The 18,339-nt window shown below is 45.1% G+C and overlaps 1 protein-coding gene across 14 annotated transcripts in view; it reads right to left on the bottom strand.

Annotated features, from left to right (window-relative positions):
* Positions 1-1,647: 1,647 nt before the first annotated feature.
* Positions 1,648-18,339, bottom strand: part of KIAA1217 (KIAA1217 ortholog) — a 355,044-nt gene continuing 338,352 nt past the window's right edge. For 9 of the 14 annotated variants that reach the window (XM_071428811.1, XM_071428812.1, XM_071428814.1 and 6 more), the window contains 7 exons: positions 18,109-18,289; positions 13,462-13,616; positions 12,705-12,851; positions 9,273-9,392; positions 4,530-6,200; positions 3,953-4,075; positions 1,648-3,258 (listed from right to left, as the gene is read on the bottom strand). In XM_071428811.1, coding sequence (XP_071284912.1) covers positions 2,764-3,258; positions 3,953-4,075; positions 4,530-6,200; positions 9,273-9,392; positions 12,705-12,851; positions 13,462-13,616; positions 18,109-18,289 — 2,892 coding nt within the window. In that variant the 3' untranslated portion in view covers positions 1,648-2,763. Of the gene's footprint in view, positions 4,076-4,529; positions 6,201-9,272; positions 9,393-12,704; positions 12,852-13,461; positions 13,617-18,108; positions 18,290-18,339 lie in introns of all 14 variants that reach the window. The other 5 variants (XM_071428817.1, XM_071428816.1, XM_071428819.1 and 2 more) reach the window with 3 other exon arrangements.

Below are 18,339 nucleotides of genomic sequence, written 5' to 3' on the forward strand. Positions count from 1 at the left end.
CACCTTGTGTGGTTTTGCTGCAGTCCCTCCCTGTAGGAGGAACTGGCTGACACAGAGATGATGCTCACTCTGCTATGAAGTTCAGGCTGGCTCTGACTGAGCTCCTTCAGTGAGCAGCTGTTTTGCTGCTGGATTTCAGAGGTTTGCAGTGGTACCTGTCCCATGGCCTGACCCAAACTTCAGTGGCAGCCACCTCCACAAAACTGCTCTTCATAACCAGTCTGCAGTGGGAAAGCTGTGTTTTTCACTAGTGTCCAGTTCTGATTTCTTCTGTGTCCAAGGAACTTATTTACAAACTTGATGGTTTTGCTGAGCAACAACCTATGTACAGCTCTTCCCTGCCTGTGTTTGGACAAGCAGGATGGAGAAGGAATAAGCATTGCCTGACTTGTGACACTGGCAGTGCTGCCTGTGCAATGGGTTATGAGCTGGCTGAGCCTGTTGTTTCTGGGGGGTGCTGCACCCCAGCACTGAGCAGGTGCACCAAAATTGCAGGTCACAGTGTAGCTGAGGCCTCAGGTGAGTGTAGAGTTCACTGCCTGATGGCAATTTTCACATCACCACCACCAGCAGTGAGCACAGCACGGCCTTGCTGCCCGTGCACACCAGTGCCTGTGCAGGGTCATTGGTTATTACACAACCATCGTCTGTGCCTAAATTCAGCCAGATACAGAGAAGGTGCTGCTGTAGCCCCTCACCTGCAGAGGCTCTGAGAAGCAGCTGTGGGAGCAGTGCCAGAGCCACGGGGGACCCTGGCTGCCAGAGCCATGGCTCATGGGGACACCTCCCATGCCATTACAGACAAGCAGTTCTTAGTAAGTCACTGTTGTTCATAAGTGTCCGATCCTTGGGAGGTGCCAGACAAACAGGAGCAAATCCTGCTACATCCTTCATTCAGCTCGAGGTTACATTTTGGCTGTGTGAGGGGGGAGCAGGGTACCCAGAGTGGTGCTCTGTTTGTGCTGTCTGTGGCATGGGAGCTGGTAACAAGCTGCAGCATGGGGTCAGGCAGACTCCCTTTGGAGCCAGGGAATCCCGTACTCCATCTGTGAGCAAGCAGAGATCAGAGCAGGCCCTGGAGCCACCAGTCCCCAGAGCTGCTCCACCCTGGCTGGAAGGGAGCTGGCTCCACTCCAGAGGGGCCGTGTGGGTGCTCTGAGCCTGCCTCAGGCGTTGCTTTGCTGAGCTGGGCTCAGCTCTGTGCTGGGCAGCGCCTTTGCTGCTGTGCCCGGGGAGGGGATGGCAGCACCTGACCCTGCTGGAGGCAGCCTGTGCTCTGCTCCTGAGGGATGGCTCAGGGGTTATTCCCACCCTCCGAGGGCACAGCCTTGGAGTGATGCTGCTGGGAAACTTCCCCTTTCACAAGGGGAAATAAAACAGGAATACCTCAAGGTGGAAGGGCTGATACCTCATTCAGTCACTCAAAGGTTTTTCTTTGCTTGCTGGTTTTCTAACTTGGAGTTCCAGCAATAAGTTTTTATTGACAGCAATTTGAAAGACCCCATTTTGAAATTAATAACCATATATGGCCTTAATCTGGAGAAAATCAAGTCAGGTTTTCTCCTAATGGCTTAACACCCTCAGGCAAACAGCTGAGCAGCATATTGAGACCATCTGAAAAGTTACTAGTGACAAAATACAAATATATAAGCATGCAGCCCTTTATTTTTGTAAAGATCTTTGCTTATCATCGTTCTGTATATTACATTTTGGTGTTATACAAATAAATTTATTTACAAAACAATTAGCTATGCAAGTTTCTTGCTCTTCTCCTATTTAACTGATATCGATCTTTTTCAACCCTTCCCCATATATATTTTTAAGCATGCATAAAAATTAACTTTGGTGTGGTAAAACTACTCTATGTGCCCAGCCACATACAGTATTTATTTATTTATTTATAGATATTTATAGATATGTACAAAAGTTTGCCAGTATACAGAACAGTACTGAAGTGTACATTTTAAAATCCACAATGCAATACATTAATGGGCAACTAGGTCTCAGTAAAATAAAAAAGGAAAAAGCGTGGATTGAGCTAAGAAAAAAAGTAATCAGCGACTATCTATATGTGTAAAACTATTTATTTTTTTCCTTGTCTGTCAAATTCTTAAATATAATCTGAATGGCAGTGCAATAAGTTGAGTTGCCTCATACACACATAAGAGCAGTCTTGTTCTGTTTCTTGTGCAGAGGTTTACTGTCCAGCATACTACTTTCAAATGTACATTACAATAGTATCAAAATGTTTTGGCAAAAAGATCTCGAAAGGAACCATGACATTTGTTGACAAAAATAGAAATCTGTAACAAAGCTAAATAACACCAAAATAAAAGAAAAATATTTTAGTTTCAGTTTTACAGTTGAATATAATCACACTTTAGTATATCTCTGTTCACTTCTAGACCTCATAATGAAAAATAGCTTTATACAAAACAACTTAGTAAATTTTTAACCATACAATTCCCCATGCTCAGTACACCACAGTGCACACGCAGTCAAGTTCACTCACACACCTTCACACTTTTTTTAAGAGGTGCTGCTTCCTATAGAAAGAAAATGCTCTTTTATCATTACAACAGCAACTGTTTTCCAAAAAGCTTCACTCTAACCTAGTGTAGTAATTCGGTATTTAGCACGTGATTAGTATTAATAAGCCTCCAGCAATACAACAAAATGGTTACATTCCCTGGTTAAAATATTGGCTGCGAATTCTTTGAACAAAAAGCCTCGGTGACCTGGCAGGTGTGCTGTGCTTAGCCTCTAGGATGGCTCCTTGACCGTGGATGGGGCGGACTTGCTGGCATTCCCGTTCTGTGCCTTGTAGCTGTTGAAACTAGGGGTGTGGATTGTCCTGATGCTCTTCATACCTTGGCTCAGGGAAGGGGGGGAGACAGAGGAGGGGGGGGAGGTAGAGGAGGAAGGAGGGGATGGTCGGCCGTTCTGAGTCTGCAGCGAGAACGAGAGGTGGTGACCTTTCCCTGGGTAAGTGGGGCTCTGAAACTTGGAGGAGCCATTAGAGACAGAGGGGATGAGGGAGGTAGAGTAAGTTATGCGACCTGTCTGAGGAGCGAGAAGGGAGGAGGAAGGAATGGAGGTTTTAGTAGGGGCATTAAGAGGGTTAGAGCTGTCACCGCTAGAAGCAGGTGCTGAGCTGCTTTTCCCAGAAGTGGGAGAAAAGGCTGGGATCTTAGAAGCAGGTAGGGTAGGAGAAGTAGCCTTATAGTCCCCACCAGCTTTCTTAGCACTTCCATTAGCCTGCAAATAAAGACGTCAGGAGACAGTTTGTCAGAAAGCCAGTAACACGATAAACCAACAGGACCTGGGAAAACAGCCCTACAGAGACTCAGAACTAACAGTTCGAGGCCTGAGCTAAGTCCTGCAGCCATGGACTGGACCTGGTAGAAAACCCAAAGTGCCCAAGGGAGAGTGCATAGAGGAAGAGGCAGGAGAGCTTTGTGAGAAGGCGCGACCTACGTGTTACAGAGCAGGCACTACGTCGGCCATGCCGCGCGGGTTAATGCACCCACCGCCACCTACACCAACGGGTTAGTGTCCAGGGCTTCCTGCAAAGACATTCCCAGTTCTCCTACAGAACCACCACGTGAACCAAATGGAAAGTAAACAGGTAGTTGACATCTTAAAATTACAGCTGAATACCACAGTTTAAAAAAAAAATAATAATAAATTAGGAAAAAAAAAAAAGGCCAAACCCAATAAACAGACAACCCAAAACCCAACCAAACAAAAAAAAAGCAGCAGGTGTTTTATTGCAGACATGCATGCACAAGCATGGTGAAAAGATCAGTACTGTCATGCCCCCAGGATCCAGGATGTCCAGTTTGACCTCAGGCATCCGCTATTTGGTATAATCACAGTCAGTTACTGGAGTTTTTAAATAAACAAACAACATGAAATGTCCATCCAAACACCGGGTTTAGGGTAAAACTACCTGTCTGTATTGGCGTGGATCCTGCAGCTTGTGCTGTTTGCCTGATTTCTCCATGCTTCCTTGTCTAGTTTTTGAAGTCATGGGGACTGGCATCCGGCTGGTCTGGGAGGCAGCGCTGGAGCCCTGTGGAAAGGAGGGGAGGGGCAGGGAGGGGAGACAAGAAGGCGTGGTCAGTGCCAGAGTGTCTGCATGGAGGAGTGCACACCATGCGCTGAAAAAGCCACAGTACTACATGCAGGGAAAGTTCAGGAGCTTCACACCGCGGGTGTTAATTTCCAGAATCACATGGAGAAAACTGCTCAGCTACTGATCAGCCTGGATTTCATGTCAGTGACACTTGTCATTTCACACAGCAGATTATTCGACCCAGCTCCCCTGCATTTGCCCATCACCAATCAGCAGCAAAGATTTTAAAAAACCCCAAAAACCAATGGTCTATTAGCTGTTAGACACCTCGTGGGGAGCCCAAACAAGCCACCTGAAAGGAAGCAAACAAATCACAAGACCATCTTGTTTAATGGTGATTATTGCAGATTTTAGAAAGCAGCTGGAGGTTTGATTTCTCGGGCTAAGGTACCTTACGTGAAGTGGCTGGGAGGGATGCAGGGGGCTCTGCACCAGCAAGGCTCTCATCCAGCACTACATGCTCTCGGGATGGGGTCTCTGGTACTATCTGGGCAGAGAAGGGGACAGTGCTTCCCTCAGAGGTGTATGTGTTTTCAGGGACAGGTTTTGGACTCATTTCACTGATGGTGTTTTCCAGCTGCTTTATAGTCTGCTCAAGGCTGTCTAGCGTTCTGTATGTACTCTGTCGAATTTCATCAGTCCTGGACAGGGACACTGCAGCTCCAGAGGGGCCCTCTTGCTTCCCAGAAGGAGTTTTATCACCCTCCTCAGACTGAGACCTAGTGATTTCAAATCTCTTTGCTTCCTTGTGCTGCTTCAGGGTCCCATCTTCCTCCTCTTCTTCATAGACCACAACCTGCAATGTCTTCTTCCCGGTCTTGGTTCCTGTCCGTATTGCCTGCGTCAGAGCTGCCAGCTGCTTTTTAGGGAATTTAAACTTAAATTTTTTCTTAGAATCCTGCCTGCTTCCCAACTGATCGGCAGAGTCTGAGTTTGCTTCTGTGTTTAGCCCATAGATCTGACGGTATTTGTTAAAATTTGTCTTTGTGCTTTCCTCCTCTGCAGGAGGTCTGCTTTCTGCAGAGTCAGACTGAAGGTTAAATAGGTATGGCCCCTGGAGACCACGAGCCGCAGAATGCTCTGTGGTTGCTTTTCTGTCATTAGCTACTGGTGACTCTTCCTTCTGCCTCTCAGAGACTTCATGTGCTTCATTTTCTTCCTCCTCCTCTTCTTCTTCTATCTTTTCATCTGTCATCATTTTTTCCAATTCCTCATCACATTCCTCAAAAATTGTAGAAAGCCGTTTGTAGGCTGACCTAATATCCATGGGTTCATCGAAAATGATGATGACAGGCTTTTTGTCCAGACACACCACTGGCTCTTCGCTGTCTGTGTTCTCAGGGATGCCCTTCTCCGATGCCACATCCTTCCTGGCATCGATGTTGACTGTTTGCACATCTCCTCCTTTCCGGCTCACTATGTCATGAACTTCCCCGCTGGAGAGCACCTGGACAGCTGTTTTAGTAATCATGAAGGCAATGTTTTCTGTGGGTGGGTTGTCTTCACTTGGAGAGCTGGCTGGAGAGTCTGCCTCTTCAGTGCTGCTCACACTGTTTGCTCTGGACACTCTGGGTCTCAGCACAACCTGACTGTAGTTGCCTGCAGAAACTTCTTGCTCCTGCAAGGAAGGCTGAGGCCCCGCAGCCTCCTGCATGTGCCTCAGGAGAGGGGCAACGCTGCTGATGGGGATGGGCTTGCCTGTGCTCTGCAAGGCTTCACTCTGGTGAGCATCTCTTGACAGTCTGTAGTTTGGCTTTTGTTTTCCAGTCTCAACGGCTGGAAAATGTGATCCTAACATATCTTGAGCCCCTCTTCGTTTGTCCTCCTCTGGCAAACTGACACCAGACAGGTTTGTGCTCATATTCTGAAGGTGTTTGTTAGAATAGTCTGTACTGTCTACAAACAAACCCTTGCTAAATGTAGGATTGTCATTCATTGAAAAGCCACTTTTACTGTCAGCTGTACTGGATGAATCAGAACCCAATTCTTCTTCAGTTCTCCCTTCCCTCTTCTCTTTAGGATGGTCACTATCTGTGGGAGATCCTGTTGTAGCCCCATACACCTAAGGGGGAAAGTTGGATTACTTAGTTATTCAGGGCTTTTATCTTTACAGGACTTTTATTTTCCCCCAGATTAATCTCAGGGGAAGCGCAGACCTCGTGAACTCACCACTCCATTTACTGCTGCAGAGACATGTCTCAAGCTGTCATCTGATTCCTGTCTTTCTTCAGGGCAAAATTCCAAATTCTGGCAGAACAGTGCATGATGTTAACTGCTTTGTGCTATGCATCAGGGCAGGATGGGATGTTACCTTGTTTTAACAAGGCCTCCAGAATATGCATAAGCACATTAATTACCTTATTTCCAACACAGTGCTCCATGGCCTGTTCACCTTCCTGCTAAACACCCCCAGCCCCCCCATGTTTTCATAAGATTGAAGCTGAAATTCTCACAGTATCTGGTCACATTCTACTGCGACACATCAAAGGGAGGCTGATATGGAAGGGCTGACAGCGAGTCTGGCTTGCCTTGAAAGGAAGTTTCATACCAGTAAAAGCTGATTTTCAAATTACATTTTGCTCCTTCTAATGTTGGTCACACCTGAGCAGTGCTGCTCCATCACAATTAGTATCATTACAGTCTGAGCACTTCTAAATCCTTGCTGCATTATAAGTATTCCATCAGAATTACCAGTGACACCCTGTGGTGCCTGTGGAAGTGCAGAATGAAACACTGAGCTACATTCACTTACAGCAGAAATGCCAAACACCAAAAAGAGAGGTCATCCATCCACTGGCTCAAAATAAGTATGTTTATTCCCAACAATGAGACTTCAGGGGGACTTTTTTCTTTATTTGCAAGTGAGGACCCCTGGAAATGCTGTTTCCTAACACCAGGCTTTTCTCTGGGGTTTGGTTTAAGTGCTAGTGACAACTTAGGAGAAACACCAATCATCAGGATGAAGAACTGACCTGAGGAGACGCCAGGATGATGAACAGGAGAGAAATCTACAGTCAAAAGACAGCTCACCAAGAAGGAAAGTAATTTGGCCTCAAGTGCCTGAAGGCAGTGAACCAAAAACAATAATGCTGACATTGCTTGCTGGAGACTAGGAGCTGACTCCTAACGCAGCAGAAAGACAGATTACACTCATGTGAGCATCAGGACATGCAGAACAGTCAGGAGCACTGCTCTCCCAACTGAGATGGATGAGTGACAGTGCAGAAACCCCCAGGCTGGCTGTGCATGCATGCCCCACACATACAGAGCTTCACCAGGTCTGGTTTCTACACCTTGTGTGATGTTTTCTTATGCACTGTTGGAGGATTTTACAGAAAAACTTTACTCACAATCAAAACACAGAAACAAGAAAGTCACCCATACACCAGAGTCACACCTCCACAAAGGCTTGTTCAGCAGTACAAGGATGAACAGCTGCTTCCTCATGTTTCTAGATGAGGAAGAGCTCTCACAGAAGCCAGCACAGCAGCAAGGCCTCGGTGGGAGGCTGACAGTCTGCACGTCATGCTGAGAGCACTTTGGGATCCAGACTCCAGGGCTGGTGATCCCCTCAGGCCCTGACCTGCTCAGTGCTCAGCACCTCCCAGTCCCTAACACGTCAGACCCCCCAGAATTAGGCCAAGCCACTTAAAGGCACTTGCTGCCTCTGGACATGCTGACTGTATATCTTTTTTTAGCATGTTCCACTTCTAGTTCCAAGCACCAGTGAAACACCTCATAGTGTCCTTGTACAAGGTGTCTTATTTTAGGAACTTCCGCTTTTCTGCTAAAAAATAAAACCACAACAAAACTCATTTCCTCAATGATTTTATCGTGACCATAATGTTCCATATTTAAAGCCAATAAACACTCTGTCACGTCAGATTACAAAACCAGATCTCATTAACCTTAATTTCCTGGACTCTGTGTTATTCAAATAAATATCAGTTTATGGCAATTACTTGGCAGCACCTTTCAAAGAAATGTTTGTGCTACAGGATATGCAGTGTCCTCAGTGATGACCCAGGATTTCATGTAACAATATGATCTTCTCATTCTGCCAACTGCAGTAGTGAGGATGAATTCACACTTTTTTTTCCCTCTGTAACACTGTCATAGACACAGAACAGTTTGTCCTTTTTCCTTCATACCAAGGGACCTGTACCCTCACCCAGGCAGCTGTTTGCAGCTTTAGACCAGAACTGCTGTTTGGGCAGCTCCAACACAAGTCCTTAAGTGCAATGCCCTGACCTGGCAGCATTTGCACACACACACACAATGCACGAGAAGGTTGAAATGCTGTGCTGAAGAGCTCTGTTTCCTTCCCCACCATACCCACCTTCACTGCAAACTGGATTTGGCTGACAAGTTGTCATGCCTGCACAGCCAACCCCCTTACCCCAGCAGTGATGCAACTCACTATTGTTACACATAAAAAGAGGTCTGCAAGGGCAGAAATACTTGTCCTCTTCTTGTCCTTCACACTGGCTGCATGCTAAGTCAAATCAACTCAATTGGCAACTCCAATCCACGCACAGCTGTGAGATTTAACCTTGACCTGCCTACAGCCCCAGACACACAGCACCTCTTCTCAGTCCCATGACTGAATTTTGGGCATTGCCCTTCTGCATAAGGGCAAATTCCTCCCATCCACTTTGACTCTGTCATCCAAATAAACTGAATGGGATTTCTGAATATCTAACAACTATTTCTGGAACCAACAAATGAAACAAAATAAAGCACACATTCTTAAATTGGCTCTAGAGCCTGAGAGGAACCATTAACTCCCCTCAAGCTTAGGAGAGATGCCTCACCATCCATCAGCAGAACAGCTGGGGAAGGATGGCCTAAGTAGTATGAGCATCTCTGACAGAAACTGACAGATCCTGTTTTGATTTCACAGAATGATAAAGCTTCATGCAACCATTGTACTCTTGCTGATGAGACACATAATACAGTTTAATACAGAGCTCTGTATGAGCATTTCTGAGCCATACAGAGATAAAAGGAAGGAAACTGCTGGGCAGTGGTGGGTGGAGGTTAAAGAGAACAGGACACAGGATGTAAGATTAGTTTTGAAGGAAAGAAGGTTATGCCAAGACCGGGTGGCATGTCTACAATTGCCACTTGTTACCTTCTTTTCCTTGTGATGCATTAAAGTCCCAGGCCTTATGTCTTTAACATGTGTATCATTTCTGGACTGCTCAGCATGACTGTTTGAGTTTACATCCATAAAAGAGCACTTCTGGAAAGCCTAGGAAATAAATACTACAGGTTATCAGGAGACCAAGAACTTTTACAGAGAAATATCTGGAGATGACCAACTACAAAGAGAGCACTTGGTTTTAACAGTCACAACTCAACAATGTTTTCTACAAGCTCACGAGATAATAATAGAGATTTCAGACTATCAGACTCAGAGAACCAGGACATCCCTTCCAGCCTCTCAAGACTCTAACACCATGCTGACCTCAGTGCTCCCTGTAAGGAGGACAAGCTTGATTCTTGAACTTGCAGACAATGGAGACCCACAGAGGTGCTACAGACTATCCAAACCCAAGTGGGAAGCCCATGACAAACTTGGGGCTTGTGGCAGCACCTATTTCCTTGTGGCTGATAATGCAAGAGTTACATAACTCCACTTCTCCCACACAAACTGTAATTAAAACTTTAAACATGGAGATGTGCCTTTGTCACAGTCTTTAGTAATGAGCCACACACTGACTGTCCCAACCTGTGGGTTTGTGGGCACTAGCCTCCCACCCCACATCCCCCAGGGCATGGCCCAGACTTTCCAGCCATTTATTCCGCTATCCTCCTTTCATTTCCTTTGAGCTTCTCTATCCAGATCTGGAAGAGCAGAACTATCACTGGCACTATCACTGTGCAGTGCAGGCAGCAAATGTGCCTCACCAGAGTTTCTGGAGGCCTCTACTGGCACATGGCCTGCCTGCAGTGAGCTGTGCAGGGAGGGCACAGCAGAGAGCAGGGAGTGCTCACAGGAGTCAGGCACACCGTGACATGCAGTAAGATTCTATTTTTGTACCATATAGTAGGGAAATCATTTGATTCCTGGTAACTCATGAAATTAATAGCCCTGATTGCAGATTAGAATCAGGCCTGCTCTTTAAACACTGTATTCTTTATCTATATTGCATGTTTATGCAAAATCAGAAAAGTAAGGATAACAGAAAAAATCCAGTGCAAAAGATCAGGATGTAGACTTTCTTCTGGTTTTCCATTACATGCTATTTGTATGTGTTAATAGACCAGCCCTAAGATGACATGAAACTAACAGAAAAAATAGTTGTGCTTCTCACAATAGAAGATATGGACTTTTCCCCAACTTACCCATTTGTGAGACCAGTGATGAGGGTTTGAGTAAAGCATCCTCAAAGCCCTTCAGACTTTGAGTGTCAAAAAAGCTATTTCCCATTTTTTTTAGCTTTGCTAATAAAAATAAAATATTTTTATTAACCTTTGCTCTGAAATATCTGTATTAGCCTCCAAATAGTTTGTGCTACAGCCACTGATTATTATGATGCTTTTTCTTGCTACATTAAAAATCTTCACATTGCATTCAAATTTCTTCTGAACCTTCATATTCTTAACAGGCTTTTCAAATGGGAGGCACATGGCTCCTTAGTCATGGATGCAGCAGCATAGTGTGGATCTCACTGATCTTGCACACAGAAACAAAAACACGCCACATTTTCACATCTACTCCTGAAGCAGACACAATTTTCCAGCAACATCACTGACCTGGGAGCTCCTGTCAACTTGTTACTGCAACTCCTGTTTCTTTCCAAGGCATGCAGTTGTGGCCTGGCCAATATGTTGCTGTTTTTCATGTGGACTTTTTATTCAGCAAAGCATTATGACCATTAAATGATTGCTGTCATGTCTCTGCTGTCATACTTCACTGATCTGAACTAAGATGATTTTACACAGTAAGGATTTTAAATGCATTTCCAGGCTTTTGATGAAAATACAGAAAGATACTGGGCCTGTTTCTGCTCCCTATGAGACCTGTCTATAAGCACCTGCATCAAGGTCAGTGATTTCAAAAGCAGAGGTCTCAATTATGCTGCAATAGGGTTTTTTTGGTACACTCTGAGGTGTCAGATTTTTATAAGAATGTTGTGTGATGTTTGATCAAATGCCTTACTAAAATGTTTATGGGTATACAACTCAGTTGAAGCAGTCAAACCTTTACTTGATCAAAGAGTGTTGTTTCCTTGGACACCTCTCTGTTCCATCACATTGTGCTCACTGGGATAACAGTTTATGTCTGTCCTTTAGTTCTTCAATGACTGAATTCCATATCTCATTTTCCATCTTTCTGCCTATGACTGACATCAAACTAATGAGCCTGTAGGTCTTAGATCAGGCAATTTCCTCCTTCTAAAACATGGTATTCTGTTAAGCTTCTAAAATATAGCTGGTATTTGGTATTGGCTTGAAATGAGCATTGCTAGCATTTAAACACCCATTCCCTGTTGAATGCCATTCCCATGCCTATTTCTCCTCCTCAGCTTCCCTCAGCCCCCCTTTCCACACCTGACCCTCCACTTCACTGTCCCCAGTTGCAAGGCAGAGGTTGCTTTCCTGGAGACAGAGATGCTGTGACAGCTTCTGCGTCCCCAGCCCTGCTGCCTCGCTGGTCACCAGCACACGGGGGGATAAGGGTGAACTTCTGCTCTCACTCCTGCAAACCAGCACTGGTGGGAGAGAGCTGAGGGAAGGAGCAGGGTCCACCCCTCAGACCTAACAGCTACAGCCCAGTGCCCACATCTCCTGTGCTCTGAATGCCCCTGGGCAGCACCAAGCCCTCCTGTTGGCAGGTGGACAGCAGGGATCATCTCCTGTTGTGACAGTGCTCTAAAGTACCAGAAGTTATGGCCACTTAGGCTGGTCCACATCTCCCTTCCTCAGGTGGGCATGGAAGAGGGCAGAGGGTGCCCCTGGGAAGCTGGAGCTCACTGATGGTAGCTGGAATAGTTGGCATTTACTGCAGCATTTTCATCACTGAAGTGAGCTGTCCTATGTGATGCCAAGTGAAGGACCAGCAGGAGAGCACTCTTCCATGCCACTGGCAGAGTGATGCACCACTTACACCCCAGGGAATGGGCAATATCTCAGTGTGCAAACATTCTGGGAAACTCTGGAGCATAGCACAGCCCACCAGGAGCAGACCCAGTTATTCTCTGTTCCCACCAAAGATAGCTCACATGACAGAGGCTCTCAGCACCTGGCCAGTCTGGTACTAGTGAGCAACACCATGCCAGGGAAAATCACAGAAATGCACACCAGTGTTTTACTTGTCCCATTTGCATGTGCAGGCTTCTCCAGTGGCAGCTACTGCATTCTTGACCACTGTCTCAGCTCCAGACCTCCTGGACAAAATTAGGTAGTACTTCCAAAAAGTGACCACTCAGTGCAACAAAGTGGTACCAGGTGAGGCTAGCAGACCTACTTTCCTTCATGTTCTGAGCTGGAAATTGCACTGAGGCCCTAGAAGTGATACTGGGCACAGGAGTCCTCATGTGCAACCCAAAAGGCATACCTGTAATTCTGCCATTATTTTATCTCCTTCCTCTTCCTCTTCATCTTTTGCAGCTGGTGCTACAGCATGCCCTGTGCTCCGAGACAGTGCCTGGTCCTCTTTAGGGGCTTTGGATTGTGCTGCTTGCCCAGCATCCTCACTGCACTCCTGCAAGGGGATGAGACAGCACAGACAGATAACACAGCTGAGCCCTCCTGATGCAAAGTAAACACCAAAAATTCAACACTACTGCAACTCCTCTCTTGCAAGGCCCCTCTTCCTGCTACTTCATCAGTTCAAAAGTAACCAATATTGCTTTTGATGTGATTATATGTTCATAGATTAAAAAGCTTCCTAAATTGGACTTCCCACCACTTCCTTCCCCAGAACAGATGGGGAAAACAAGCCCAAAGAAACTAATTTGCAACATTTCTGTAAAAACACTCTCAAATGTGACCCGATCTCCCCCATCTGTTTAAGGCATGCTTTGTTTTTTTTTTAATTTTAATCTTCTTACCACTCTAAATGAAAGCAGCCTGTGACTTGCCTGCTGCATTGCTAGGAGATAAGAGCAGCAAGAGTCCTGTAAACAGAACTGATCAAATCTTACTTGCTCATTTGGCCTAACAGAAGTGCATCCTGGTGAGCAGTTTCAGTAGCTCTCCAGGACACAGCTCTACCTCAACTTATTTTGTGGTTTATAGGCCCAAGCCTGTGTCTTGTCTCTTTGCCAACCTCTCCTCAGGAGTCTGGCTGCCTAGAGTATGAATCACCAAACCTTGAGGGCAGCAGCCTCTTTTCTGGCTGTGTAGATGACATCTCCTGATCTGGTTGTGGTCAGTCCTGAGCCTGGCAGGTAACTGCGCCGTGGAGGTGGAGGAGGTGGAGACTTGCTCAGCTTCTCATTATCCTGCTCTCCATCAGGAGCCTCTTCTGCAGGTAAACAGAGCAGCACAAAGTAAGCATAGGTCAAGGAGAGGAAAACAGTGTTTGCATACCTGCCTCAACTGGAAAGGAAAAAAATGTCTTAAAAGGTTCTGTTGCCGAATATACGAACAGAATCACATTTGGTATTCAATGCAACTTGAAATGAAAGCAAACTGCTGTACTTGCACAGAGAAACTGGATCACTTCCCCCAGAAATTTTCAGCAAAACTCCTGTCCTCTAGGCCACTGTATGTGGGTGCAGCCATTGCTGTACAAGTGGGATAGCAGAGCACAGGTGTGCAGGAGCAGGTAAGGCACAGGCTCTGGGTGCCTCTTACAGACAGGGCCCCCCAGCCTCCTTTGAGAGCAAGGCCACTGGCATGGAGGCAATGAGACACCAGCCTGGAGGCTTCTCATTGTTCTCAGCAATTCTGAAGCAACCAGCACACCTTTCTGCTCTGCCTGGGAGGTGCTGCTGGCAAGATGCAAGGAGCTGAAGAGTCCTGTCCATCTCACAGTTGGACACAACTAGCTAAGTTCACACAAAGGCTGAGTGAAAATGTAAGCAGTACTCTGGAGATGCCACCCTTGCATTTCAGTGAGTCCTCTCATCTGAGCAGGGCAGGGGATTACCAGAGGCAACTGCACTTGCTCCTCTTCTTAGGGAGCATTTGTTTTCATTTAACTTGCCATAATTCCAGGAATGTAGAGTTTTGCCTTTGAATTACCATATAAGAGTCCTATACATGTTTTTCTAAGCCAAGAAGATTCAAATACCAAATGCAAAGGCCAAGCAGAGCCAGCCCTTGCTTTCTGAGGAGAGTCTTCCTAGAGAAGACCAGTTTCAAACTGGCATTGCCCCTGAGGATGCTGCCCCACCAGCTGCCACCTCCTCCTCCCCAGTGTCCCTGGACAGCAGGGACAGAAGCAGCATGACCCAGCTCATTATTTCCAGAAGCAGCATGACCCAGCTCATGACCTGTCCCTGTGTGTTTCTGCTTACAGACTAAGCATCATAAATATGGCAACAGCCACTGTTTTCACACTGCTGTTTACACTGTTTGCTTCCAAGAGCAAAAGAATGACCTTTCTGCAGCTACTCAGTGTTATATAAACAGCTGGAATAAATATAATCCAGAAAGATAAAACATCCTGCTTTTGGGATTACCCAGCTGTTTAGGTCTAAGTGTTCCCTCTGGGGAAATTATTGCATAACTGTCCACTCCTGGGGCTCTATCAGGCTCCTCCAGCTAGCCCTGGGGACTGGATGGAGCCCTTGTCTGACCCGGACTCATCTTTGTTTCCTTCTTAGCTCAAATGTTCTTTGGAGCTGCTTAAGCTTAAAGAAATGCCCAGTTGTATTATCTCCCTCCCTGGTTATCTGGCACTCACTTGCCAGGCTGCAAAAAGAGTGAATTTCCAGATGCACTTTACATTAGACCACTTCTTTGGTCAACACACACCACTCAGTTTTTAATTACATCAGATGTACTTCTGCTGTAAAATCAGAGTAATTCTCTAAGATGGTGTTTAGCAGACTATGATGTAGGGCTTTTGCAAATCCCTACTCCTTTTAATGGGCACAACCCATTACCCTCAAACTGGTAGTGACCCTGATTGCAAGAATTCCAAGTTTTTCTCACACTTAATGAGAGCAAGGTTGGATGAGAGACACAGAAGGCACAAAGAAAACATGATTCCTACCATCTCATTCACAACTCTGAGACACTCATCCATCTCCATCCTCAAAATGGGAGATAAAAACACAGGCAAGAAATATTGTCACTGAGTGTGGCAGGTGCACTGGTTACTGAAGGCTAATCCCTCTCACATCCCTTAGCTGGAGTCATTACAGAGAGGCTGTGATGGGGTTTGCTCATGTCAGTGCAGTGACACTAGGCTGAACATAAAACTTCAAAGATGGATTTCTATTCTATTTACTAAGCAATTATATTTCCCCAATATAAATGGGAAGGAAGAAAAAAAAATTCAGAGGAAAAAAATTGTAGGGAAGATCTTATTTTGGTTTGTTTTTTTTTTTCCCTCTGGCAAATTTAAAGAGGAAGGAGTAAATGAAGAAATTTAACTCACTAAGTCTGAGACTGCCCATGAACAAAACCTACACATTATGGAACCTTCTTTGGTGCCAAAGGGCTCAGCACTTCTGTGAACAAAATGGGAGTTGTTTGTCACCAACTGTTTCACTAAACTGCAGAATTTTTCAACAGGCACAGAGAGATGGGAACTAACTGCTCTCACCACACAGACTTCTACTTGTACCAAAATGAATCCAAAAGGTTTCAAAGTAATAATGCCTGCCTTGAGGCAGACTCTGCAGTAAGATAAACTCTCCTTAATGGAAGTTACTGATCACTCACCACTTGCAAAAATCAGGGCATTCTCATATATGAAGGCACAAAGAGAGATGAAGGAGACCAATTTCTAATGTACATGATAGGAAAAAATAACATTTTTCATGGAACAAGTCTTGATACAATGTCTTAGTCAAGACATTAAAGAAATGTTTACAGAGTCGTGGAAAACTGTGTAAAGTGTGTAATTTTACTTTGCTTGTGCTTTGCAGAGACAAAAAGAGAGTTTCTTCACTGGGAGAGGTTCTGTGTGGAGAATGGATGAGACAACACAATTTGGCACCATGATCTTTCTGGGTGCTGCAGTTGAGCCAACAGAGGGCTCTGCTCATTTATGGCCAAGATTTTTAATGTTTAGTATTGGTAGATAGGTGGTCTGTCTTTTCTTAGGCTGCTCAGTTTTCAAGTCTGCAGCAGACTGGAACTGAACTTTTCATCTTGTCATAGAAGAGCTGAGTGGTATGTGAGATATTTAATCAGATATTAAGGAAAAGTTTTGCTGTTCCTGTATTTATGTAACTATTGCAGGACTCATTATGCACAACAGAAGGCAAATGTCTCAATCTCATAAAACTTGTTTTTAAATCTGCTGGCTGCACACTGTGCAAAATTGTACTCAAGAAGTGGATTAGTTAACTATGTGACTTAAAAACTTCTCAGTTACTGTGCTCTGCACTTTTTAAGAAGTCACAGCTCACTGCACCCATATGGTACTTATTTTCACTGACTTCTTCTATTTATGCCACACATTATACAAGCTAATTGTGTTGATAGCCAGTAATCTCACTGAAGGGTGCCAGAATTCTAAAATTATTTTATGAGGTTCAACAGAATTTATTTTAAACATGTATGTTGCAAAACATCCAAGAAGACAAAACTTGGCAGTGTCAAAGGTACACCCAGAACAAAATGCTGGATCTGAAAACACTCCTTCCAATTCTATATGAATTTGTCTACACAACCCCTAGGGCATTGTTTTTCAGCTTTTTACCACGTTGGCATGCCAACACCTTGAGTGCAGCATGCAGCTCTGACCTCCACAGCTCCAGAAGGACAAAGTGGGGTTAAGCAATCTAATCTAGCCTCTAGGGGAGGGAGCAGCTGGCCTGCATGGAGGGACCAGAAAGGCTGGAAGCTCACAGTTTGAATTCAGCCTGTGGGGCAGGAGAGCTGCCCACTCCCACTCCAGGAGAGCTCCAGGACATGATAAAGGTTTATCCACTGCCTCCATGATTTTATGAAGGAAATTAAGAGCTGTTGTTTGCCAAATTTGAGGATATTAGAGCTCTGGGGAACTCAGTGAAGCCAGTGTGATACCAGTTTAAAAGATATGCAGGAAAGCTCCTTCACAAGATGGGAGCTTGCTGCCACAGCAAGAGGATGCAAATTGTACAAGTATAGAGGAATTGCTGGATAAAAGTTCCAAAATGGATATGAAAGGGAGGAGATTTGGATATTCCCTTTGGAATCCCATGGGGCTGCTGGAATACTACTAGCAGACTGCAGAAGGCAGGTGGGTTCTGTGCTCCCCACACAGTATCTGCAATGGCCTGTCAGAGACTGAGCTGGATGGACTTGAATATGCAGCTGGGTAAGAATTTTACAGCTGATGTGTGTTTGGCTAATGGGATAAATCCAAGGTTTGGCTGAGGCATCTTTTTTGCTCCTTGGATTTTGAATAAATTCAGACATGGATTTGTATGTTAAATTGTGAAAGCAATAGGACTGGAAGGACAGCTCACCATCTTGCTACCTCTTAGTAGCTCTACCTACATCATTCTAGTTCAGTGCTAGTCTAAACCATTCTGTCCAGTAATGGGGACCTTCCATCCTCCCCACTGCCTCATGCAGCTTCAGTGCTTCACTTGCCTCATCTTTATGAGGTTTTTTCACAATGCCTAAACTGGATCTTCCTGCTTGCAATTGCCAGCTTTTACCACAGTTCTATCCACACACAGCAAGTTATTCTTGCTTTTTAAAGCACCTTTTTTGTATTCAGAGATTGTTTTGTCCTTTCTCAAGATCACAGCAGTCTATAAACTGAAAACATTCTAGAAAGTAGGAAAAATAACCTCTCCTTTCCAGATATGCAATTCTTTAGCCCCATTTACTCTAGAAAACCTTACCTGAGACTTCTAGCTTTTCTGCTGCATCTCCTTTAGGCAGGGCTGCTGGCTGGGGAGGCATCTCCAGGTTAGGAATGGATTTCATTATATTGGCCTGGGCCTCTTCCAAGAGCTTTTCAAATTCCTTTCCATTATAGTGATCAAGGTTTTGTCTTTTCTCTTCCCACTTCTTTTCAGCTTTCTAGACAAAACCAGTAAAGCATATATTTATTTTTCTGATTTCCAATGTGA

The sequence above is a fragment of the Agelaius tricolor genome, unplaced genomic scaffold, assembly GCF_023055355.1.
Source record: "Agelaius tricolor isolate 1412-34295 unplaced genomic scaffold, bAgeTri1.0.p SCAF_6, whole genome shotgun sequence".
Classification (NCBI taxonomy): domain Eukaryota; kingdom Metazoa; phylum Chordata; class Aves; order Passeriformes; family Icteridae; genus Agelaius; species Agelaius tricolor.